This window comes from Athene noctua, chromosome 1 (assembly GCF_965140245.1).
Source record: "Athene noctua chromosome 1, bAthNoc1.hap1.1, whole genome shotgun sequence".
In the NCBI taxonomy this organism is placed as follows: Eukaryota; Metazoa; Chordata; class Aves; order Strigiformes; family Strigidae; genus Athene; species Athene noctua.
Window position 1 is genome coordinate 162,655,411 of NC_134037.1, and position 26,805 is coordinate 162,682,215.

The 26,805-nt window shown below is 36.8% G+C and overlaps 1 protein-coding gene across 4 annotated transcripts in view; it reads left to right on the forward strand.

The window, feature by feature from the left end:
* The window catches only part of ITSN1 (intersectin 1), a 146,376-nt gene that overhangs the window by 23,327 nt on the left and 96,244 nt on the right, over window positions 1–26,805 (forward strand). For 3 of the 4 annotated variants that reach the window (XM_074903244.1, XM_074903253.1, XM_074903271.1), the window contains exons 2-7: window positions 9,002–9,061; window positions 13,775–13,867; window positions 15,804–15,867; window positions 23,531–23,691; window positions 25,154–25,333; window positions 25,969–26,062. In XM_074903244.1, coding sequence (XP_074759345.1) covers window positions 9,034–9,061; window positions 13,775–13,867; window positions 15,804–15,867; window positions 23,531–23,691; window positions 25,154–25,333; window positions 25,969–26,062 — 620 coding nt within the window. In that variant the 5' untranslated portion in view covers window positions 9,002–9,033. The remainder of the gene's footprint in view (window positions 1–9,001; window positions 9,062–13,774; window positions 13,868–15,803; window positions 15,868–23,530; window positions 23,692–25,153; window positions 25,334–25,968; window positions 26,063–26,805) is intronic. The other variant, XM_074903263.1, reaches the window with a different exon arrangement.

A 26,805-nucleotide genomic window follows, 5' to 3' on the forward strand; every position in this document is an offset into this window, starting at 1 on the left:
TAGACCTACAAGTAATGAAATCTTGGCATAAAAGACCCTTGATGCTGTCCAAGAAAGACGTGATGGCTCTGACCTATTCCCTTGGCTGTCGTTATTCCTCTAAGAATGTCAAGCTGGGTTATGAGTCCTTTTATTTCGATCTGTCTTATGTTAGAGACAGTTATGTTGGCCTAGTCAGGAAGGGGGAGCACAGATCTAAACTGTGTCCATAATTTCTTTGCTTTTCAGTCCTGTGACTGAAAACATAGCTCATGGGTTCACCATCTCCGCCCCCTTATCACTCTGAGCTCGTGCCAGCGTACGAAAAAGGAATCCTTGCCATTAGGGTGACTTTAGCTGTGGTGGAGGTAAAGTAGCAATGAGAGATTAAAATGATGCATTGAGAAGGCAGGAACGCTGGGAATAATGCTGGACCAATATGCTGAAACATGGGAGAGTTTATGCAGAGTTGTGTAGTGGGAATCTGTAGGAAAGTGGGGAAAGAAATTTATCGGTTACCTCTGGTATATTTACATGACATTCTTGATTTGCAGGTGATATAGGAGGTGGCCCAGAGGGGAGTGGCAACAGTTGTGCTGTGACAGTTGATTTAGGAATAAGGAAAGAGCTAATCTGCAAAAAACAAACATACTGAGGTTATTTCTTGCTGAGGCAGTAAAGGAAGAAACAAAGTTATTTGTTATCCTGGAGAGATTAGAAATCTCATAAGGCAAAAATGCCTAGAGAAATAGAAGTGATCCAGTAGTACACTGGGCTTTCAAAACAACTGTGCTCTACTCTGAAAAGCTAGAGTTAAAAAGGTAAGGTTGGCTAAATTAAAGGTGTGATGTGACTATCAGCCTCTGAGAATAATATACAAGTATACAAATAACATAAAACTAGAATTTAGGTATTACAGAGGGCTCAGACTTAGTTTTCCTTTGCCGAAGGCTGAACTCCAGGCTTTGGCCACTTTTTTCTTTTGCTCCAAGTGTATCTTATAAGTGCCATTGCTTAGTGATCCTTGAGCCATGGAGATAGCCAGATTAACAGTTCTGAAATAAAGCATGACTGTCTTCATTTTGTGTAATGTAAATAGCAGAACCAATCTGCTTTATCTGATTCTCTTAGCATTCATTATAAATATAAACCATTACTTACTGGCAGTTGAGATCACTGTTCAAGTTCACATTTGTGAAACAAAATAGACTGAAGGTCTAAGAGAACACAGTACTTTAATATCTAGCAGTGATATCCTGCATTTCTTTGCCCTCCTTACTGAATCATTCTTGAAGTTAAGGCCAGACTACTGGTAAGGCTATCTTGTAGGTGTGTCATGTATTCCTAACTCTAATTCTCCTGTTTCAGATTTTTAGTTTTAGAGATTCTTTTGAAAGGGGAGAAGTCAGAGCTTGCCAACTGCAATTGTGCTAAAGAAGCTTTTTAACAAAAAAAAAACCCCTCAAAACAAACAAAAAAGGAAACAGCTTGTTATTACACCTCTGTACATAAAGACAACTAAAAAGAAAAAATAAAAGTTGTGAGTGCTAAGTATCTACTAAAAGTTCATCCTAAAAAATAAGGAAAGAATTCATATTTTATAAGGTCTGGTGGTTCAGAATAAAATCAACAAATATTAAAATGAAAATAAACCAAGGTATTTATTTCTTAATAAGGGTTTTAGAAACAGTTGAGTGATGCAGTGCATTTTCCATTCTGTGAAATCTTTTAAATGAAAGCCAGTCATCTCTTTAAAAAGAGATTCAGCCACAGTTCACTCAGTACTGGGAATTACTGGGTGAAATTCTGCCAAGATTAAAACCAGCCCATGCATGTATGAGATTAGAAACAACCATTCAAATTGTGCTAGCTAGACTATACAACAAAATGATCTTATCACTGCAGCCTTTGCTTGCTTTGCTCCTAGTGTTAATTCCATTTGATAAACTGGGAACTCCTTAAGGGAAACACTTTTGCTTTGGTTTTATAGCTTGTACTATCCTGAAATACTTTAACTACAGTGCTTGGGAGCTTTTGAGTACTGTTGGTAATATGTAGTCATCGGCAACATTTCTTATGTGGATGAAGGTGCGGAATGTAATGATGCTGGAAGATGTCTGGTTCTTCAATTTCTCATTTCCAACCTTATTGTTTAGTTTCTCTGCTGCTTGTAATACCCATGTGCGAAATAGTTCTTGTGCTTTATGATCAGACTGAATTAGGTTTCTGTTCCAAGTTACACGGTTAACTGTTACCATGAATTAGAATACTTCCCTGCCATAGTTTCCCCAGCTTTGAAATAGGGATTGTCATTCTCATTTGCTTCAGAGGGGATGATATTTATGCCGATAACCAGTTATCTAATAGTCTTCTCAGGTAGTGGAAGAAGAAAAGGACTAAATTTTTAAAGAATTAATCTCTGAACTCTCTCTGAAGAAATAATCTTGTAAAGTTGTTAAAAACAAATTCTGAGCGCCTTCCTCAGGTTAAATTAATAATTATTAACATTAATATTTAGATGTTAGTTAAGGAAATTAGAAATACCTTCACCCAGAAGTGTGTGAGTTAATATAGCCTGGAAAACTCAGTACTGTTTTAATGAAAAATGTGGAAAGCTTTAAGTCAGCTGTTAATCTGGATGGCAGAAGAGTCTGTCTGGATCTTAAACTTGACTGAGAATTTTGAGCAGTATAGCTCTGATTTCACCAAGAATGTTCTGCATAACCATCCTCTTGAACTTTGACCCTGAGGTCTTGAAGTAATAAAATGTGTTTTGGACAGTGTGTCCCTTATGTAATATTTCAGCAAGAACAGACAAAAACCTGGTAGTTTCTATGGAAGTAGTTGTGGAGGTCTTTCCTACAGAAACGCTTAAAGCTTAAGTGACTGAACAAGATAAAGTGACAGTGCCATGGCAAGAAAATAAACTGTCCTGAACTGCATGTACACAAAGATTCTGTTTTTGTTGTTAGTCTGGGGCTCCCACCACAGTCATTGGTAAATACCTCAATTTATCCTGTTTTTAGAAAGGAAGTTCTTTATTTGTTAGACTCTTGAGCTGTCTTCTGACTTAGAGTGGAGAAAAGAGAATAGTGCCTTGCTACTACATCTGTTGCCTGCTTGGTGGGTTTATAATGATTTTTCTTCCTTTGTGGTCAGGTTATCCATTTCCCATAGCAGAAGATAGATACTGTGAATACAGAAGTGATCTTCTTAGCAGTCTGATAACTGCCACGGGTATTGATGATGGTGACAAGGTATTTGTGATGGTGACTAGCTTTGTTAATCTCATTTGGGTGCTTGGCAAAAAATACAAGAAACAGTAGGACTTAACATTTGTGAAGGTTTTTACAGTTAGGAGTCATTCCTGTAAAGAGCAGAAATGCTGAAAAGTTTCACTGAAACTGGTAACTGTATTAATATCTGTTCTCTAAGGAGCAAGAATCAAACTGTTTTTCAACATCTATCTAAAATAACCACGCTTTGCTGAAGCTATCAGAGTCCTTTTATTAATACTAGTCGAAAGGCTTTCCCATGTAACATGGGAAAACAACAAAACCTGCTATTAGTCTATGATACTTTCACATGGCATCCTGCTTGGGAGTATTTTGTCATAATTTGGAATTCTTGAGAAGGATGTGGGATTTTTATCTGATTGGTTTTGTTTGTTTTTTTTTTTTTTTCCAGTAGGAGGAGGAAGGTGACTGATAAGTTGCCTCAGGAATTACTTCTTGAATTGTATGCTCAAATTATCTTGTGAATGATTGTTTAGGAATAGAAATGATGTGCTCCATTTTAAGGAAGACAAAAATATAATCTTTTCCATGTCAGACTTGTCTATACAAAGACACATGGCACCGAAATAGCTAAATTGCTCTTAATTTTATTGCAGTTTTCTGTGTAAACATGTCCTTAGAAGAACACCAATAACTTTAAATAGAAACTGTAATAAAGTTTTGAACCACATTGTAATATACAGTGGAAGAAGTTTTCATACATGTCTAACTTTCATGCATAAGTGTTGTTAGTGTGGTTGTTTTCAACCTGATCATTTTTTTTAAGGTAAAAACATAGATAAGACATCAGTACTTAAATGTAGATACGATCTGGGCTTATGTACATACGGAGTTAGTCTCTATATGTTTGAAGTTTACTTTAAGGAGGAGCAGAATTTAAAAAGCTTCTTGTATATAGAATACTGGTTTATGAGAAGAGGGTAAATTATTTGGAATGAGAGACAGGAAATAAAATATTTCTGGGCTTATCTAGAATACTGTAAGATGTAAGAGAGAGCACTAACAGCTGAGATGGCTGGGCGTTTCCTTGTCTCCCTTGCTCGGAGCTGGATGTAAGCAAATTTTTCTCACAAGCTAACCTTTGCACTTTAAATGTGTGTTTTAACATTCTCTGTGTATATAAAAGTAGTTGTGTCGGTTATAAAAGTTACAGTTGTACAGCATATAAAAGTTATGCCTGTCTGAATGCCTTGGTCCTGATGTTTGTCCTACACTTTATGTCTGTGTGCCAGTATGACATTTCATCATCCCCCATGTTCAGGCGTGGGGAAAGCCTCATTGTGCTCTGAAGTCCATGGGAGATCATGAATGGGAGGCTTGTATTTATTCCAGTAGGATTGCCATAGTGGAAGCCAATCAGGGCTGAGAACCTGCCTTCAAGTATTGTCCATCTCCTTACCTCTGAGAAATAGCATTGGTGCTCAGGCTGAAAAACATAGGTTCATCTGGTTTTATCAGCCTTGTTATTTCTGAGAGATTACACTCTCCTCTTTCCCAGCTTGTTGAAAATGTTCACTCCTAGACTTTGTGACCTTTCCACCTCCCAAGTGACAGAGAGGTAAAACTCCTGAACACAGTAGATGTTGAGTGAAACTGGAACAATGCTCACAACCAGCATCCTTTCTGCCTGCTCATAACAACATAGCATAATAATCCCAAGCAGAAAAGAATTACAGAGCGCAGATGTGTATAGTGCGTCTTCTGTGCATTTGCAAATTATTGATCTACTGGAGCAGAGTTCATTACTCTGCTTTTACTGACACATTCTGGTGCTGCACAGACCTCTGTGGGGAGAAGGGTGTGCAGTACGGTTGATGTGGGTACCACACTGAATTTCAAAGCTAGTGTGTACGCCTTTTCTGGAGAGCTGGGCAGTACATAGCTTGTGGATGATCATAGTGTTTAATGCTTTATATTGTGTGTAAATTAGATGTCTGTCTCTCTGTTGCTTATAGATTAAGTGATGTATGTTAGAGGGAAGTGTTTAATGTTGGATCTGTTTGTCAAATCTCAGTGGTGATGACAAGCTTTTTGGACAAGTAAAGGTGAGGAGCTCAATGTTCTTTACTGTTCTTTCTGAAAGCAATTTAAAATATCCGTTGCATCTTCTGATTCTTGTAGAAAATAAACTATTTGATGGACTGTTATTTAGCAGTTCATTACTAGCATAATTTTGCTTATGGTAGGAGGTTTGGGATGGCTTTCTAAGGAAACAGTGCATACGATTGACTGACAGTGCAGTTGTGGTTCCTCTTATTCTCTCCTTCTTCCTGCTTGAATAATTTCTGAACTCATTGGTCAATGTCAACTGAATTTGTTAGAGTTCAAAAAATTGCTGAGATACCAAGTTCCTGCAAATACAAGTATCAGTAGTTAGAGAAATTACTGCTTTTCTGAAGGGAATACCACAGAGCTCAGTTTACCCATTCTGTTTTTCTGTCAGCTTTCTGGTCAGTTGGTTCCTACATCATTTTTGTTTTGTCCCACGATGCATTCTTTCTTGAGGGTGTCGGGAGGAAAAAGGAAGGGCAGAGGAGTTAATGCTGTTGTGGAACTGGTAGAGATTAGGGTACAAGGAGTGCAGATCTAGAACAACTCGTTACTATTTCAAAATGATGTTGCAAATTCAAATGTCAGTGCTTGTATTTCTATTACAATAATTTACAAATGTATGATAAATTTATAATATAATGACTATGTCAGATGCTTTTTGAAAAAAAAAAAAAAAACCTGGTCCCATCCCAGAGATCTTCAACCCAGAAAATAGAATTGTAGAACAGCCCAGGTCAGAATGGACCTTGAATGATCATCTGGTCCAACCTTTCAGGGGAGAGGGAGTTTAGATGAGATTGTCTAGCACCCTGTCCAACCGCATATTGAAAACCTCCAGTGACAGGGACTCTACCACACCCTTGGGAGGTTGTTCCAGTGATTGATTGTTCTCACCGTAAAAAATTTTTTTCTTATATTGAGATGAAACCTCTCATGGTGCAACTTGTACCCATTGCCCCTTGTCTTCTCCACGTGGCTCCTTGTAAAGAGAAAGTCTCTGTCCTCTTTGTAGCTACCCTTTAAGTACTGGACTACTGTCATGGGGGCCCTCTCGGAGCCTTCTCCAGGGAGAAAAGACCAACAGTCTTTCCTCACAGGGCTGGTTCTCCAGCTCTTTGATACTTAAACAAAAAACTACAAAGTCAGTATTGGAATGCTGTGAAATTCCTGGTCTCTTTTAACATTCATTTTCATATATAAAAAAAAATCCTGAGCTGTTGGAATCAACTGTTGCAAAGTTTAATTTCTGCAGTTATGGCCCCTGGTGTCACCTCAGGCATGTAAAATGAAACGTCTTGTTATGGAAGTTGTGTGTCTCATTGGCAATAACAGCAAACTTTAATTTCTTACTGGAGTATGTTGATCTTTCTATCCCTCTGTTTGCTTACTGTTGTATGTCTGTCTGTAGTCTTAATTTTTTCAGTGTCTCAAGTTTGAACATAGCTTTCTGCTCCTTTTCTCCATTTTACCCATCACTATTTAATCTGTTTACTGCTAACTCTTTTTTTTTTTTTTTTTTTTTTTTTCCCCAAAAAGCTCTTTAGAATGGTTTTATGCTTTCTTTGGCATCCAACACAGGGCTAGTCTTGAGACTTCCCATTCCCGTCTTTCTGATGTGTTTAAGGTAAAGGAGGAATAAAGTACCAAAACTACTAGTTCCTTTGGAGTACTAGTAATCTCTAGAAGAGTATCTTCCTTTAAGTGCCTAAATACTTGCAATCCTCTTATGCAATCCTCTGTCCCAGTATTGACAATATTTAAGTTTTCTTAGCTTGCAAAAGAAGGTCCAAACCAACAAAACAAATGCCCCTACCCCACCCCTCCCCAACCCTCCCTCTAGTTCTCCTTTTTAAGTCTCTCGTCCTCCTGTTGCTGCCCGAAGTGCTTTTCCTGTTCTTCTGCATACCCTGGGAAATTGAAGTAGGAAGAGAATCTGTGCTCTCCTGATCTCTCTCCTGTCATCTTTTTAACACTCAAGTGGAAGAACTGCCCATGCTGTAAGATTCAGTAGTACATGTATGGAAGTTCAGAGAACTCTTCTTCCCCCCCCCCCCCCCAATTTGCTTGCTGTTTTAAAAAATAGAATCATAATAGACATATTAAAAAATAGAAGCAAAAGAGATGTATTGCCTGCAACAGAGTACAATAAGAAAACATAAGCAAAGATTTAAGTGCTAATCTAGGAAATGCTTTTGAAAGAGCCATACTACTAAAATAGCTTATTCTGAAAACACTGTGTCAGTATGCATGTGATTTTAAACTTTTGAGGTAATGCTTGCTGTGCGTGAAATTAGTATCAGCTGTGCTACCTGGCATTTGGAGGAAGGTTTCTGAATCATGTACCACACTTGGTTGCTCTGCCAAATTATGAGAAAAAAAAATCAGTATTTTTTTCATAGTTCTCTAAATTACAGCTGATGGGGAGACTGGCTTACAAAAGTGCTGTGGATTTTTCTGCAGTGACATCTGTGGAGTGTATATATAGCAGGTTCCCAAGTTGGAAGCCAGAAGAGTATGTGGGAAGTGTGAAAGGGGGGGATGGGGAGGGGAGCAAACAAGAAATGCAGACAAAAGGAAATTGTTAATGCAAGTTAATCCCTTTTCTTAGTGATATTGATAAATTTCTGCTGCTGTTCAAGCAGTCAGAATTATTCTCCTTCTGATTCTGTTTCCTTCTGCTTTTCTCCTGTTGCCTGGAAAACATGAGTGGAATCTAGTAGGACAAGAGGCTGCTTTTTCATTGTTTTGTGGCTCTGTTGCTAGCTATTGTCCTGTTGGCTCCAAGCAGTTCATGTCAGTCTTTGTGTGGAATAAGAAAAATGTTTTTCCTTTTTTCTTTAAAGATTAAATTTCTAGACTGTGTAGATTGCTTTTATTTGAAAAGGAGGCAGTGCTAACTTAAGAGTATCTCCCACCAACTACTGTATTTTTTCATGCGATGTCACCTTTAGCGCTTTGTTCATTCAGATGTGCTTATTAAATTTGTGGGCTAGTTTGGGGTGAAGCAGTCCTGAAATCTAATTTCATTTTTAATGTACTTTGTTTAAAACAAAGGAACTCTAATCAAGACAATGCATTTAATGACTTTTTCTGTCAGGAATAAAAAACAGATCGCTGACAATGTTCTGTGTTTTCAACAATTGGACATAGAGCCAATCTTGCTCTTAAGCAGGAGCAGAGCTCTAACACCCGATAAAGTAATGCAGCCTTGAGCAGCGTCACTGCATCTTGTCCGTTATGGCTGACTTAACTCTGTTTCTTTATTATAACACTGATTATTTATAAATGAGGGTTGTTTCTGAGGACATTCTTGAAACAGAACTGAAGTGTAGCTGTTGGCTAATATGAAAACACACTCATGGATGCATAGGGTAGTGGAAAAAATGAGACAGTTCTCCTAAGTAACAGCTCTTGCGGGTAGTATTTCTAAGATCATACTTCTTCACTGCCTTTATTTTTGCCGTACAGATTAATTAGTAATTATCTGTTAATAAAGGTTATTAATATTGCCAAATAGTTAATGCATGCAGTTATTAACATTGGATATTATTAATATATAATTGATGAGGAATTAATTATATAGTGCTACAGAAAATATCTTGAAAATGAAAGATACTAACTTTTTGATTATCTGTTGGTTTTGTGGTGTGTTTTTTTTTTTTTTCCTTTTTCAGGCATCTATTAACAAGCTGAAAGTGACAGAACCATGGCTCAGTTTCCAACACCTTTTGGGGGTAAGTTCTTTATAGTGTATTCTGAACTATTCTTATGTGTAAAAACTCTGCATAAATCTGTTGCTTTCCAAGTATGTTCTGTAGGGAAGTGTTTATGGATAGTCTTATCTTTCTGAGATGATCGTTTATTTGATTTGTGGTATTTTTGCAGACCCATTAGAGAACACACATGGAATTTTGCAAACATCTCAGAAGAGTCAAACAGAAGAGCTGTGCTGCATCCCTTTTTTGTGCATTGATCCATTACAGTCCTGCAATTTGCAGGGCAGATCCATGCCACTCAGCCACAGGCAGCAGGGCATAGCCTCATTCTGCACTAGTTATGGCTAAGAAGTGGGTATGCTTTTTCTTTGAGGATGCCTGGATTTTTTCATTGCTAAAAAGTACAGCAGATGCCTTTGGATGCTATTGCTTCAAAATTCTTTTCCTTACTGTCCCATAACCTATGTTTAGATTAGAACAAATGTGCTGTGGTTTTTAGCTCTGCATTATAACAGGGGAAAGTATAGCATCTTGAACATTAGTCTTTTTGAAGGATCCAGGAAGGGCCCTGGTTGTACAATAGAGACACTACTTTTTGGTATTCATGTGAAATACATTTCTGAGCCTAGTTTTGCAACCAATCTGAAGAAAAATTACAAAGATAAATTTCAGTGCTGAGACCTAGTAACTAGTTTGGTTCCAATTAAATGTTGCATCTGTTAAGGGCTTTTCTCTAGAGATGCAGATATGATTCTTGTTGTGTGTATATGTACGTGTATATGTATATACACATAAATATGCATACACACACAAAAAAGTGTGTGTGCATATGTCTGTATACAAATATATATATAAAGTCTAGTTTTGGAGATTAGATATAGCTAGGAACTAAATTTGTTTCTTGTGTTAGTGTTTCAGTGGGAGACTTCAGGAAACACGCATGCTATTCAGAGTATGTTGTTAGAGAAACCCAGGTTCTTGTTAGACACAATTGATGGATGCAGTCTCTGCCAGTCTGAAAAAGTCTGTGAAGCAAAACAGAAGAAGAATCTCTTTGCACGTGGTAGCAAGATTATAATTGGAAACTGTCATTCAATGCCTCAGTTATCTTTTTAAGTCCAGCCCTCTGGGATTAAATCTTGTTTGATGCCAGACTTTCTCAGTTCGGGAGTGCAACTGGCTGCCAAAAAAGTTTTGATCAAATAAATTCACTAGATAGTTTCATGTAGCTACTATTTTGGGTGATGTAAAAAGGTGTAAATAGCTTCATTTCACTGTGATTTTTCATAATGTAAGAGAAGTCATGAGGTGAAAGAAATCTGCTTCTTCAGATTGAAGTATTTCCTTTTGTTTAGAGTTAGGGCTGTGCTTTGCGTGCATCCATGTTTAAACATGTACATACATTCTCAATGGAAATCTTGTCTTCAAAGCATTCTTCTCTGCCAACTTCAGCGAGTTCTCATTGCGTTACAGATGGATAGCAGCTTTCTTTTTCCAACTTCATGTATTACCATTTGATCTTGTATGTGTTGTCCAGTATCCTGTTAACTAGTACTTGGCTTTAGGAAGGGATGAATTCACTATTTCTTCTCAGACAACTTTTCTCATCTGTCTTCTCTAGAAAGAAGAAGTTGAAATAAGCATGTGGCTAATGTAGTTTCTGGAGTATCTTTAATTTGTAACGTGTGAGGGAAGTTTGTTATGATATTCATATTTGAATCAAGTCTACCAAGTAGCATCATACCTCTTCTTAGAAGAATGACAGCAGAAGTCTAAGACTGTTGTAAAAGGAAGCAAATGGTGTAAAGAAAATCCCAATTTTTATAGAGGAATTTACCATCCTTTCAAGAATGCAACATTTTTTGTTATCTGTAGTCGCCAAACAAGGTGCAGAGAAGATTTATGCAGTCTCCATTTTGCGAGAGCCCTCACTCCAAATGTGCAGTATCTGGGATCCCTCTGCTTCTGAATACCAATAATGATGGTTTTGTTTTTATTTCACTTTCTTTTTAAATAATCTTTCAATTCAGCTTGGGAAATGGGTATGGAAAGAGCACAGCACTCAATATTTAAATTGGAGTGACTTATTGATATTCCAGAACACTGCTCATTTTAAGGATGACTAATTAAAAAAAGAATAGGCATGGTAGGACTTTTATAATTGTTGGGAAGAGTGTGGTATGCTCGACCTTCTGTTGATTTGTCCAGGGGAAGAAAATGTCCATTTCATATATGAGAGCCCAGTGCTTCACTTTTGCAGATGAAGTGATTGTGAAGCCATGTGTTACAAAAGAAAAGATGGTTGGAGGGCTTGCTGCTGCATTCAAGAATAGCTTGCTTATGAGTCAATTTTGTGGTTTGGTGACTGCCTTCTTTGTATCCAAATATATTGAAAAGCCCCACAACCTCTGTATTGGCATCCAGGATCTAAAGCCATCTGACATCTTGGTGTTGGGTAAGATCCTGCTTCATGCCCTCCCATAGGTCTTATTGTTCCCTCAAATAACAGAAGATGGAAAGGAGGCAATGCCAGAGATGCCATTCATACTGTTCTGACTGAAGAGGCTACTAGGCTTGCTTGGTTTAACATTGGCTCTTTTGATGTTCATATCCCACAAAGGAGATCTACTGTTTCAGTACCAACCAGGTCTCCATCTGGAAGGGTGAATACTGACAATCATTTGTTCTAGTTATAGTGACTCCAGAGAAGAAATCAACAATTTTTGTTTTAAAATAATTAATAGAAAATATTTTTAGTTACCTCATAAGAGCTTTTAGTTCTGGGTTTTACTGCCTTCTTTGTGGAAGGATAGGAAGAACTGGGCTTTTTTATGTTGTGGTTTTTGGGGTTTGGGTTTGTTTTCTGTACTTGAGTCATGCATACCTCAAATTGAGAGAGAGCAAGCCAATGAATCATTGCGAATTTCATGTTGGTTTGTTTTTTTCCCCTCCCCACATTATATTCAAGAAATTCTCCCTCTTTGTGTAAGCTATCACATCCAGCCTTAGGATCTTAGGCTGGAATAGTCATGTTTCCAATACAGGGAGATGTTCATCTGCCTCTAGTTTGCCTAGACTAGTTGATGTAGTCTGCATATTGGTCATAAAGTCTTAACACCATTCCCTTCCTCCTGTCAGGAGTTCATGAGAATATGAGGGAGATAATTGCTTACGTAACTATTGTGTTTTGGGATGTTCATATCCTAAGATGACTCCTGTTTCATCCCTCCGTGGAGCATAGCTATGAAATCTGTTTACAGTGCCTCTGTGAAGCTTAATCACTAAAATTCTGGCATCTGGATTAATCTTGAAATGTCCTTTTTTGAATTGGTTATTATTAGCCTGTCTGCTTCTAGAAATACATAGGCTACCTGAAACTGAGATGATAATTTTTACCAAGAATGTAGCTTTTCTTTCATTAGTGAAATCTACCATTGAAAGGAATGTTTTTCTTCCCCATGTCCGTTTCCTTTGCTCTCCAAAGTACATTTTGCCACATGAAAGTAGATTTTTAAATAGCAGAAGTTCATGAGGCAGGAAATTCTCATGTTCTTCATAACTGCTGAGTCTGATTCTGCCTCAGCCTGCAAGCAGTTTGAAATACTTGCTGTAAATATTTGTGGACCTTATTACATGAGAATTTAGCACTGAGGCGGAGTGAATGCTCGATCTCCTCTTTATTTTTTTCCAAGTCTACATTTTATCTTTTAATATTACTTCAATAAAACAGTGATTCCATTAACTTAGATGCCTTCATATCATTACATTCCTACATACAGTAGGAGTTACAGGAAGGTGCACCAGTGCAATGTACTTCTGCAGATGTGGAAATCATGATTTTTACCAGTTAGAAATTGTTGAGACCAGCCTGAAACACAGTGTTAAGAGAGTTCATTGGAAGGCTCAAGTGGAAGTTGAGATCTGTTTGTTCTTAATACAAATAATATGAAGGATGACAGTGAAATGTCTGCAGGAGGAGAGAGAGAACTACTGCTGCAAAAATGGAGGTGGAACTGGAGAAAGCATTGTGGAAGCTTGTAAAAGGATATTGAATCTCAACATAAACTAAATACCTCCAATTTAAGAGTGTGGTGCAAAGAATCTGGTTTGTGTAACATACTCAGATTTCTCATTCTTAGAAGAATGAGGAGCATGTTTTTCTGTGCTATTGTTGTCTGTGAAAAATGTTTACTATCTGCTTGAATTGCATTTTTCCTTGACAAGTAAGGAGAGTTCTTCTCTTATAATAGTACACCACCACATAGTACCCAACTGATCATTTGAGGTACGTTTTCAGTTAAAACAACTTGCATTTCAGCTGTATGTGCTCAGAGAGGCAAATGACTTCCCACCCCCTAACTCTCTAGTGTTATGAACTTTCTGCATTATATCCTGGTATGAAGATGTTGTCTTCTAATAGCCCATTTGTAAGTTTGACTGCACTTTGAGTAGCCTGGTTGTAACTTAAATTTTCTTACAGGCCGGATAAGGAAATCAGTGCTCAGCAGCCATTATAATTTGGTAACGTTTAGTTCTGGTAAATTCCGAAGTCCTAACTGGCTATTTAAGGATTCATGGAGCTTTCATCTATAGACTTTGGATGATCAGCTTCTGTGTGTATGTTGTTTTCAGAGGTCCAGCATGGTTTGATATAATTACACTCAAAAATAAAAATAGTGTAGTTTTTAGATAGTTTTGCTTAATTATATACCTCCATTTCTTTTGAACTAGGCAACCTGGATATCTGGGCTATTACTGTGGAGGAAAGAGCTAAACATGATCAACAGTTCCATAGTCTGAAACCAACATCTGGATTTATCACTGGTAATGAAATAGTTTTCATTTCTAATTTCATTTAAATAAATCTTAACTAACGAGCCTAAATATGTATGGAGTTGTTTGGGAGAATTTGGGCATAAGAATTTTAAAAATTGAACAGGTCTTACTTATCTTATATCCCATTTTTCATATGCCCTGCCACATCAGCCCCATCTTTTCTGATATTTTCTGATATTTTTTCTGATATTTACTAGCTATACACCTGCTTTATGCCACTTGATTTTTCTGTAAGTAGGATTAAAATTATTTATAACTGTGGCTCTATAAAGCAGTTCTGTTGTGGAGAGCTGGCTGATACTTAAAAACTGTAGAGATAGAATTCAGGATGTGGACCCTCCCTGATGCCTGGTAATACAGTGCTTTTAATGTGCTCAGTGAATTAACTCACTGTACGGAGTCTGGATGAGACGAAGTTAACTTTCTTCATAGTGGTCTGTATGGTGCCGCTTTTAGATGGTTTGGCTATGGCTGAACAGTGCTTGTAAAGCCTTAAGGCTTTCACTATTTCTCACTCTGCACCCCCCAGCAAGTAGGTTGGGGGTGGGCAAGAAGTTGGGAGGTGGACACAACAGGGACAGCTGACCCAAACTTGACTAAAGGGTTATCCCATACCACCATGCTCAACAAAAACTGGGGACGGGGGCTGTTTTCCGAAGTAGCCATTGCTTAGAGACTGAGTTTGAGGGAGGGTTTGAGGGTGAGTCATTACCCTTGCATCACTTGTGGGGGTTTTTTTTCTCTTTCACTTATTAAACTGTCTTTATCACAACCAATGAGTTTTCTGAGTTTTCTCACTTTTATTCTCCCTGTTCCCTTCATCCTGCTGGGGGGAGGGAAGTGAGTGAGTGGCTGCTTTAGTTTCTATCTGGGGTCAACCCACCATGCTAACATACTCATAGATTAAGAAGTCTGTTTAAATAAAGATGTATCAATATAACTGAAATCTGTTTCAGAAACTGTTTGTTTAAACTAGTGGAATCAGAATGGATGACCTCTTAAAAAAATCTAAATGGCAGAATTAATTTAAGTTGTGGGAAGCAAAGCTGCAAGTAAAGGAATTGCCCTGATCCTACTAAATTTTCAATGAACACCACTAATTTTCTTTGGATTTAAAGGCAATAGGATGCCTGCTATTTTTTTAGTTTCACTTAATTTTATTTAGTGCTATCTAAACTCTGATTCTCAGTTGAAACGAAAGTACCTTTCTTGTGGTCTGATCCATCAAGAGAATTTCCAGAGTATGAAATCGGAATCAGATTCTTAGCAGCGTCCCTTTACAGCCATACATGCCTTCAAGTATACAATTTGATTGCTTCTTCTCCTGTTACGTGATGGATATAGTACAAAATACTTCTGTTTTTGCTGACTTCCTTTGATATTTAGTGCTATTTCTAGGCTGTTTACACCTATCCTTTACAAGCCACAACATTTCCAAGTGCCTAATCCTTTTGTAATTGTTTTGCTAGCCTTACTTTTAAATGACAATTAGAAAATTATTTTGAAATATACTATTGCTTTCTTTAGTGGTGGCTCAGCAGGTTCACATCAGGGTAAAGACCACTTTGTTTAGTTTGTGCTAGCTGACTTGCATATTGATACATACTTTCCTGGAAGAAAAAATTTTCTTGTTCTCACAAGGCATAAGATTTCTGCAAAAAGAGCTATTAACACAGATTAAGGACTGTGAACCATGAGTTTCCCATTACCATAAATGCTTATGCCCACTTGATTTCATGTGGCGCTGTTACAGACTTCAACAGTATGTGCTTGTTGGAAATCTCATACTCTGTTTTGTGTGTAGCATTAAGTATTTATGGTTTTACTGTTGCTTCTGTTTTAGATATTTTTGACTTATTGTTTCCTCTTTCCTCTTACAGGTATTTTTAGCATTTTCTGAAATGATATCCTGTTTATTTTATAGGTGATCAAGCTAGAAACTTTTTTTTTCAATCTGGGTTACCTCAACCAGTATTAGCACAGATATGGTGAGTATATGGGAGGGGATGGGAAAATTGCAGTTACGTCACAGAGTGAAGTTTATGGGTAGGGATTTGGACAGTAACTATATTTCACAGTCTGCAGTTTAAAATCACCAGTTTAGTTCAGTGTGCTTTCCAAAAATGTACAAGGCAAATATGCTTTTAGTATGTTTTAGCTGAGTTTTTAAGTTACTAGTTACATACTTCTACAAATGGCAATTTTGAAATTGGCAATTTGCAACACTCATTTTAAATTATGAGATGCTTTCAACTTTATTAAAACTGTACCAATACAATTGCTAAGCCAGTAAGTAGTATTAAAAAATCTTCTAATGGGAGAGCCTATGCAAGGCTTGCAAAATTTATTACAAAAATTAAGACTGTCATAGACTATTTCTTTTGTAGTTGGAGATACAGCTTGAAAGCTTGAAATTTTTACTATTCCGTTTGAGTTTAGACAGATCAGGATCTCCATTGCTGTCTAGTACACATCACAAAAATTTCTACAATCTGCCAGTTTCTTCATATAGGATTGCAATTGTTTCTGATCCAAATTATGTGACCCTGCCAGACATGGACATGCTAATTTGAATAGATTATTCATAATTTACATTAATCATATTACTACTAAAACTTCTTTTGGTGCTAGACAGCGTGAAATAATACTGATTTTTGTTCTAGGCTGGAAAAAAGCAGCAGAGGGATGCATAACTTCTGACAAATCTGTTAACTTTTCCTCTGTTAACTGTTTAAAAGAGAGTAGTTTATTGCAGTTATAAAACTTTTTTTGTTGTAATAAGGACTTCTAAAGGCAAAATCTTGCTCTGACTTGAGAAAGAATAGAATTCTTTTCTTGCAAGAAAAACAATTGCTTTGGAAATATTCATGCCTAAAAGAGGGACTGCATCTACATGACATGGCTTTTAAATAAATAGGTTTTTTCTTTTAAAATTATCTTAATCTTACAAATACCAAACTTATTCTGGTTATCTTGTTTGCTGAAGACTCAGTGAAAGTTCAAACGCCCCTTTGGAACTTCACTTGCCTCTTAATTAAACAAGGAAAGATGTTTTGTCCTAAACAAGACATCCTTTCTTCAAAAATGTTCCATAGGCATTAGCTTTAAATAGGTGTTAACAAAACTAAACAGTTGTAAATAGTCTGACTAAAAATCTCTTCCTCTCTGAATTATTCAGTTTTTCAGCCTCTTGAGAGGGAGAGAATCATTCCACTAGTTCTGTAGTTGTCATAGAGACAAGACCTGAACTTGCACATTTTTTTAAATAAAGCTGAACTAAAACTTTTTCAAGCTGCCTTTATAAATCATAAAAAAGCACGTAGATATCCCTTTCTCTTTGTCTCTCTTCTTTTTTTAATCACCTCTGAATTAAGAGATGTAAATATTTAAGTAAAAATCTAGACTCACTTGTATATATTCCCAATTGGAATTACAATAACTAAGTAGGAAAATAATTGCATAGTGGTTGTAAGACCCCTTAAAAAGGGAAAAAAAAAAAAAGGGGGGGGTGGGTGGGAGAAAGAAGGGAAAAAAAGAAAAGACAGGAAAACCCCCTTCTTTTCCCACAGCTCGAATGATTTAACTCTTCTGATCTATCAGTGGATGTTTGTTTGTAACCTTCCACAGATTACTGCTGTCCCACAGAAACAATAAAAGTTAGACTGTTTAGTGGCAAGAAGTCCTTTGCAGCCAGCAAAGGACGTCACAGTCTGCTCAAGACTGCATTGAAAGATGTGAATCATTGTTTGTCTTAGCTCTCAGGGGTAAGATCTCCAAGTGGCACACTTGCTTTCTGGATTAATAACAATATTCTAATGTTGTCTATCTAAATGTCTATTAACACTGATATAGATGGAGTTCTGTCTGGAGTGATAAGCCCAGAATCTCTGAGAGAGATACAAGCTACATGAAACTTGTTTTCTATCAGTATTCTTTATTTCTTGAATAGATAGAATTGTTTTTTTGATAGCATTTGATTATTAGAGGGAGAGAAGGGGAGATACAGCAGTCTTTAAGGAAGGAAAATTGTTATTCTGAGTTAGAGCAACTTGTAAGACTCTTCAAATTTAATTTTCTGATCCTAGAAATATGGAAGGGGATGTATGTTGTGTTTTGGAAGTTTTTTCCTATTCTTAATGAGTCTACTTATTTTGAATACAGTTCATGGTATCAATCTGTCTGCAAGATAGGAGCCTAGCATTTGTTTCATAAAGGGTTACCTACAGCTGTGCGTAGACAAGCTTATGCTAATACAAATTTTCATCTGTTTTCTTGGCTATGGAAGTTCTTGTATAGAAAAACACAACTGGGAAAGGAACTGCAGGGGGGTTTGACCTAGTGAGTGATTGGCCATACTACTTTCAGAGCTCTCTGCCCAAAAAAGCAAGCCCTCTTTTTCTATGAGTTTACAAATGTATTATCTCATGAGAGAGAGAATTTTGTTTGCATAAGTGAGCAGTATAAGGATTTTCACTGTCTTATATTTTAATTAAAACTGAATTGCCATTTTTGTGTCATGAAAAAACAACTTTGTTAGAACTTCAAGAAATGCTAGCTAGCTAGTTAGCTGAAGTACCAGTTAGATGTCTTCTGCCTCAAGAGCTGCTCTGAGAATATTCTGCAGTTGGTGTAATTGTTTTCTAAGATGAGACACTAAGGAGTATATCTTAATTTCTGCTATTAATCAAAGCTTCCCCAGAATACGTGTTCCTTAAAAGTAGTAGCTCCATGGTTTTTAGCCTTGAGAATTCCTGTGTCCCTTCTACTCATCATTCATTTAAGAAAAAAGAAGTCTCTGGGACCTCAGTGAGGCAAACTAGTGGAATTATTGTGGTCTGTCATGACAACTTCTTTACTGTTCTACCCTTTACAATCTTTGGAGTCTGCCAAGCTGGTAATCTATTAAGAACCCTCTAAGTAGGCTTTGAATTGGGACTGCAATGGCTCTGAAGATAACTGGTTTTAAGTAGGCAATAATCTGGCTTTCTTCTAAAGCCCTTATGAATGATGGCCTCAAAAAGCATCTTCTGTGTAGCCTGTGTCTCTGGAATTAAATGAGAACTAAAATAATCAAAGCCATCTGTTTTTTATGCATTTAGATTTACTTAATTTTTCAGGACAGACTAAAGCCATTGGTTGATTTACCTATTTCTGACATATGCTTTCCTCACAACCTTCTTAAATTTGTGTCCAAGTGTGGGAGTGAAAGATTATGAGTGGCAATTCTGTGAGTTGTAACTCTTACTGTACATACATTGATTAAGCGACTGATGCTAAAGACCTAATTTCTCCTCTCTAATTATGGCAGAGTTTTATAATGCAGTATGGGATTGCATAATCTAGTATGGGAATGTAAAGCTAAATAAATCCAGATTTTTTGAACTGCAAGGAGATTCCTTTGTTTCGACACTGTGGCATCTTCATGGAAATAGATGTTTTGTAAGCTAATCATAAGCTTATTTGTCAGAAAAAACCTGCATGCTTAGTTTCTGTGCCTCATAAATGCAAAAATAATCAAGTTGTCTTTGCATTCTGCAGAAAAGGGGAGAGAAAGGAGGAGGAAAAGATCTGCAGGGGAAGAATTTTGTCAGCACCTGAAACCTATAATTGTGGTGAAGCCCACTGCAGCTATTCTCATTAGAAAACCCCTGTTAGAAACACAGGCCTGTTCTATAAAATATGATAAATATTTAGTCAATGTTTAATCCATTTACTGCTCTGTATTGGTTCCGGCCAGACCTTAAATGAAACAAATTTAAAGACACTACATTATTCCAAATTACATTGGAAGCAGAACAGTGAAATTAAGTAGTGTTTACTGTCAGCCACTCACTGCATTTAAGGTGATGTTTATTCCAAAGTAGCACTGTAATCTAACAACATGATGCTAGGTTCAGTAATTAGAAATGAAAATTTGTCCTATTTTTGCACTAAAGATTTTGTCAGACAAAAGCTGATTTTTTTGTTAGCATGCAGTAAAAATGTGTATTAATTTTGTAGTGTGTACATAATTTTTCTCACTGAAATTTGTGCTGTTAAATAACAAATAACGTTGACATAGAGTAAAGGAGTTGAACAGAAGGTCAGACCTTAAATTAAAAACTACTGATGGTGATGTGAATAGGAGTTGAATTAAAGCCATGAAACTGGTGCACATCAAAGTTTCTTATTCCTGGACAATTAATATTTTCTCATGTAGAATGCAAAGACTTGACTGTGTTCTAGCCATCCACTATGTAAATAGTGCCTGGAGAATCAAGGTTGCCTACAGTGTGATATTTAATCTTACTGAATTTTCAGGGCCACATATATAACAAGTAGAGGGACTCTGCCTGTGCTTTAGTAATTGAAAGGCTTATATTTTATAACTCAAAGTATTTGCAGGTGTAGAAGCCACTTAGGTTGAACAAATAAGACTATTATAAATACAACTTGGGTAACTGCTTAAATGCAAAGATGTAAGGAACACTGTGGCTCTTTATTTGAGCTGTTGGAGCCATTTTGCCGCTATGGAGCTGACTAACTTCTCCGTATGTTGAGGAATGAGTCGTCTTTGAGAGGACCACTGGCTGCTTGGAGTACAGTCAAAAATCTGCTAGAATAGGTTTATTGAGATCAATTTCTCTAGCTTTGTTCCTATGCACATCCTCAGCTTGCTAGCTATACTGAGCCTGTTTTTTATTGCCTTTTTCTGCTAGGCATCTGACAGAATGGCTGAGTGAGTGTTGAACTAAACTTTCATTAAAAAACCCACATATTTTCCTTGTTAAATATTTTTGAATTTTCTTTAGTTGTCTTTAGAAACGTGTGGTGTCTGTAAGCATCGGTAAATAAAGCTAATTATCTGCTCCTGGTTTCTATTGTTCTTAATACTCTGTAATTTTATAATGAGGCTGTCTTGTATTCATGCACTGCACGTTGGTTTACATTCTAGGGCAAAATCCACAAAAGGAAGCACTTCGGAAAATAACATTTAGCCGTTAAGTTTCTGACATTCTAACATTCCAGATACCTTTTGCCTCTTGAAAGTTTCGGGTTTGTGAGACTTGCAGCATGTATTTCTCCCAAGTGAGACTTTTAGAAATCTAATGTCACTATTTATAAGTGATGACTAATGGATGTTATACGAACTGTTTTGGTTGTAAAAAGTAAGAGGTATATAAAGAAGAAAATGAAAATGTCCTGAGTAATACTGTTCCTTGTAAGCCTAAGTGATGATATTGGGCAGCAAAAATCCATGCTAGTGTTGAAAAATAGAGTGGATATTCTTAATTGTCATAGTTAAACTATGAATTCCTTCAAAATTAATTTGGGCTTTTTACAGGAATTTTAAGCTGATGTAAGCATTTCTGATGTAGAGAAAATTTTAGAGAGATGCAGACATATCTTTTTGAGGATTATACCTGTTTCATTGTATAGGAAGAAAAACACTACATGCAGTCTGTTTGCAGCTTTCCCTATAGTGGCTTGTGGTATGTACTCCCTACTGGACAGAAAGATATGATGGAAGCTAATAAACTTGGTGTTTTTATGTCCAGAGAAAGCCATTGTACTTTAGAATGAACAGAACATGGATGACCTCAGTAACAAAATGTTAGAAGCCTCCTTTGTGTTTTTAACTATTTTCTAGAAGTAACTACACCTCTCATTTTGTAATATACATTTTTCATTAGCAGCTATTGCAGTCTATCCTTTCTGTTGCTTATAGAAGAGAGGCTCCTCTGCCTTCACTAGGGTTCTCCCACTTGTCTCTGCAAGTTATATGAAGACAAAGCCATCGCATCTTCCACTTTAACTTATCCTTCCAGTACATTAGGAGATATCAGTGTGTTGCTTGCTCTTTGTGGAAGAGTGATCAGAAGCTGAGACTCTAGAGCAGTGGTGTTCTGCAAGCAAGAGGAGATACCCATTCCAAATTTGTACTTTTCTTGGTCCAGATTTGCCATGCTGGCCTTCTTTCTTCCTTCTGCTGGTTAGACTACTGTATATCAAATCCAACTGCTACAGTAGGATCTTTTTAATTGGTTATTTGTCAAAAGAACCACACATTAAGCAATCATGTCTGAAACTTGAATCCACATCACATTATGCTGTGTGGGTCCCAGAATCAGTTTTGACTACATATAGGCTTCCAAAGACTTGCTGGTAGTGGGATTAGAGGAAGGTTTAAAGTGACCGAAGAGCAAGCAGATTTTATGTGTAAATTAAACTTCCCTGTGATATGAAGCTTCAGGAAGCAACACATGGAAGTTCTCATAGCCAAAACTTGTTCTTCAGTGAAGTATATGTATTAATTCAACATCTTTCAGGGAGTGGTGCAATGCATACTTTTCTTTTTAACTGTAAGCCTCAGAGTCTATGGTTTCCTCAACAGACTTTCTTCTTTAAATACTACTGCCAGATTTTCAGTATTATTATGTAGCCTCATGACATCAAAATTGATGGATTAAGACAGCTACACTGCTGAAAATGCTGTCTTGGAAGTACTGGGAAGGGCTGGAGTGTCTCCCTTTTTGGGGAAATGCTACTGGTGATGTACACCAGTGGAAACTCTTAAGATGTATGGTTGACCTGTGGCAGCCCCTGCTGGGATCTGCCTCTTCATTGAGTTTTCCTGTGGTGTTTTGGTTAGGGTAGGAGGGTTTTCATTTTGTGAATGCTTTGCTACTGCATTTACCTGGCTGTCTACTTTTTAAAGTATGAATTATAAAACATGTCAATTTATTGCAGTACTTTTTTGATAACTTTTCACATACTTGCATGAAAGCTTTCCTTCACGGGGATTTGATCAGAAATAAAGCTCTTATTAAACTAGACTGTCCGGGTCCTTTCTGTTTTCATGTCCATGACATGTAAATGTATGCAGGAACTAAAAAATGTGTATTATTCCAATACTGAAGTGTGTACTTAATTCTTCAAATGGATGCAAAGAAATAAGCATAATATTTAAAACTCAGTTTACAACTAATTACATAATTAATCTGTATTTACTCTGGTTTTTTAGTTTGCAATTGCAGGAACTAAACATTCTTCTTCCTGCTTCTCTACCCCCAACCTCCCAACCCTATTCCCTGCTGAGCATGGTTTTCTTAACCCTCAAATGAAGAAACAAAAAGACAACTGTTTAAGTCAGACTGCCTTACATGAAAGCCTATTCAAGGTCTAGACTCAATGTTTTATCTTGAGTACCATTGTTTAACTGAAAACACATTTGTGCACTTGCAGATGTAATGGTGTTTAATAAAGTGCACAGACTTAAAGAACATTTTATTTTAAGTGTAGCTAAAGTGCAGATTTGCAGACTAACTCATTTTATTCTCTTGTGCTGTTTGTAGTATTATGTGGTTTCATTTTGTGATTTTGCAGAGCTTTTGTAGAACTACAATTAATCCTTCTTCTCTAGATTCCTTGCTAATTCCTCTAAGAGTTGAAAAGTGACTTTAAAAATATTTATTAATCACTCCAAGAAAGAAATCAACAAGCTCTTGGTTTAGACAGTGTCTTCTTTCATTACCATTTTTAATCTGGCATAATTATTTTGAGGGGAAATTAAGTAGCTTTGAATATAAATGCCTGTGTATGCACACTCCTAGGTCAGTTCCTGAAGTTCATCACTGAAGAATCTAACTGTGAAAATTCTGTATTTTGTAGGGCTCTAGCTGACATGAACAATGATGGGAGGATGGATCAGTTGGAGTTTTCAATAGCTATGAAACTTATCAAATTAAAACTACAAGGTTATCAGCTCCCATCTGCACTGCCTCCAGTTATGAAGCAGCCACCTATTGCTCTGCCTAGTGCACCAGGATTTGGTGAGTTCATTATTTTCTTCCTTGTTAGCTTGTATTGTAGCAACCTACGTCAGATGTGATTGTTGTTTCGCAGTTTTTAAAATAAACTTTTAGGAAAAAGTACTTCTAAAAGCACATTGACTCAAATGCTGCTACATGCGTGCACAACCTCCAAAAAAAAGATCTCAGTGAGCTTTGAGCACCCGATCATACTGAATAACATAAGTTGAGGCCTGTTGCTTCAGGTCTTATACTACTCTCTGTATGTTGCAAACAAAAGTGTTTGTGGTGAAAAAAGATGGATCAGGTAGCAGGGCTGGTGCATTCCAAAGTGATTATCTAAACTGTTGTCATTGAGGGATCTCCAGCTTTGGCAAGATTAGCTAACTTTTTCTTGACTTCTTACAAGTCTTGGTAGTAATGAACCCCTCTGCTTTTATTTTATGAACAGTGCTACACTGGCATTAGCTAGAGCAGCTGCTGATTCAGTTCTTATGGTTAAGTACTGCCAAGGTTGCCATCATTTCAAGGCAAAGAGTAGGGAAAATGGCATGGTAAGAGGAAAATAACTAAATGAAGCTGAACCGTATGTGTGACACTGCTGTTCTGCTGTATTCTGTAGTGTGAGGTTCTTTACCTTTCAGTTTTAGTTATTGCTGTGACTCAAGTTGATTGGTGCTTGAGAATCACTGCTGTCCTTAAGAAAAAAGAATAGTGCAGTTAATAAACTGTGTACAACCTTTGATCAGTTGTCGCTTCTGCAAGTTTTACAAACAGTTTTATTTCTGACTGTAAGAAATCAGTGAAATTGAACGGAGCAAATGGTGGTTTAAGTGAGAAGAAACATAGTAAAGTCAACCCCCCCCCCAAGAGAATGAGAAAAATCTGTGATTTTCTTTTTTTTTCGTTCACTGTAGACTTGATCTCAGCTGTTCACACACACCCTCGTTCTTTTTATCGGCATGACTGGACCTCCTTAACCTCCCTGTTATTCATGCAACTGTGCTTACACCTAAAATACCTCATTACTGTGCTTTACCCTATTAGCTTTGCACTGTTTCATCTCGACAATAGGCTGCAAGCAGTTATCCTGAAGCTTGTTCTTTTCAGCTGTGGCTAAATGTAGGCTTTGGGTTCATTACTCACTGGAAGTTGACAGTGCTGCTCTTCATTTAGTTCAAGGCAAACAATTCTTTTCTTCAGCAAATGCTAATAGACTTTTTTGGTCAGTGTTGCATCCAGTGTGATGTTATATGCATACATTATAAAGTGGTATGTTGTTCCCTCTGCATTGTTTTATGTTCCCCTGTCATGCTAATGGTGCAGTGGACCATAAGAGTCCTTTCAAGGGATGTGTGGAAGTTTCCATTTCAATTTGCTCTTTAATTCTGCATTTACTGCTGGGCTGCAGGCTGCAGTTAAATTGTTGTATCATATTAGGAGTCTCTAAATTAGAAAAACTATCTCCTTTTCTTGCCCATAGGTATTGGGGGCATTGCCAGCATGCCATCTCTTACAACTGTTGCCCCAGTGCCAATGGCATCTATTCCAGTAGTAGGAATGTCTCCACCATTAGTATCTTCTGTTCCTGCAGCAGCAGTACCTCCCCTGGCTAATGGAGCTCCTGCTGTTATACAGCCTCTGCCCGCTTTTGCTCATCCTGGTATGCTACATACTGAGACTCTGTTTACTCTCTTGCTATTAACAAATTATTTTGCCATTTACTTTGGATCCAGAACACAGTAGATATGGAATTAGCCATTCTAACTTACTTCTTTAAAGAATTACTTTGGGTAAGAACTGTACTTTGGTTTAGCCCAAGGTAATTGGTTAGCAAACTTGAATAAAAGCTAAAAGAAGAAATATGGACGTATCATACTGTAACAATCAGTCATGTTGAGCAATAGATTAACCCTGTTACAACAGCCATGTGGTAAGTCGAGCTTGCCAGTAAATTGTTGCCTAGAAATTGGCCCTCTCCTGTCTATTTATAACTACTGAAGTACTGTTGTTTGTTGGGATTACTTCAAAATACTGGACTACATATGACTTCTAACATTAATCACAGTATAATTTGTTATCAACAGAGTTTGCGTGAAACTGCAAAAGTAAAAAGATGTAAGAGAAGTGCCTGTGTGTTTTCAGCTATTTTGTTAGGCACTGTTAACTTACCTTAGCAGTTTTAAAAGGGATACCGTCAGAAGAGCTATAATGCTTGTATTTGATATTAGGAACTAAATGAATGTCATTGAAATTCTTTAAAATGCTAATACAAATCACGGCATGTATCATTTACAGCCACGTTGCCAAAGAGTTCTTCCTTTAGTAGATCTGGTCCAGGATCACAGCTAAACGCAAAACTGCAAAAGGCACAATCATTTGATGTGGCTAGGTAAGTTGTCATGGAATGAGTGTATGTGTGTATCTTGTTCCCCAGAGTTAGAAAAACTACTTTTCTTTCACAGAGTTGTTTTCTGAAATAATATTTACTTGTAGAAATAAATTCCTGCTGAGATGCTGTGGTTTTACAAGGAATGCTCCGTGAGTAGTGAATCATTGAAATATAATAATTAACTATTACAGTATGTGTTGACACTATTTTCAAACTCTCGAAAACTTAATTTTTAGAAAAGTATTTGCTTTTGTAAATATAATCTGCATTGTCTAATACTGCACAGGCGCTTCCGTTAGTGTGAAAACATAACAAGTAATATTCTTTAAAATTAGCAACTCCGAGATTATTTTTAAAAACAAGACATTTAATAGTTCTAATATTTTAAATATACTCCGCACAACTGTTTCTTATATATTCTCAAGTTCTACATGAAAAATCACCTAAAAGGCTTTTAGATTATTTCAAGGCCTAGGAAAATGTATGATCAGGCAAAAATGTATTTTATTATGGTTTGAAGAAATGTATCTTAACAAAATCAAACTTTATTAGAGGAGGTAAGATAGTGATTTCCCAAAGTCTTTATAAATCAGACTTTCTCAGAGATTTATACTGCAGAATTTTTTGTAAGAAGAAAATGGCTCAGGACATTCATTATCTATTTTTATTTTCATTTTTCTTTTGCAGGTTTTTCTTGTGCCTTGGTATTAGACACTACTGATTATTGGGAAATAGGTTTAAAA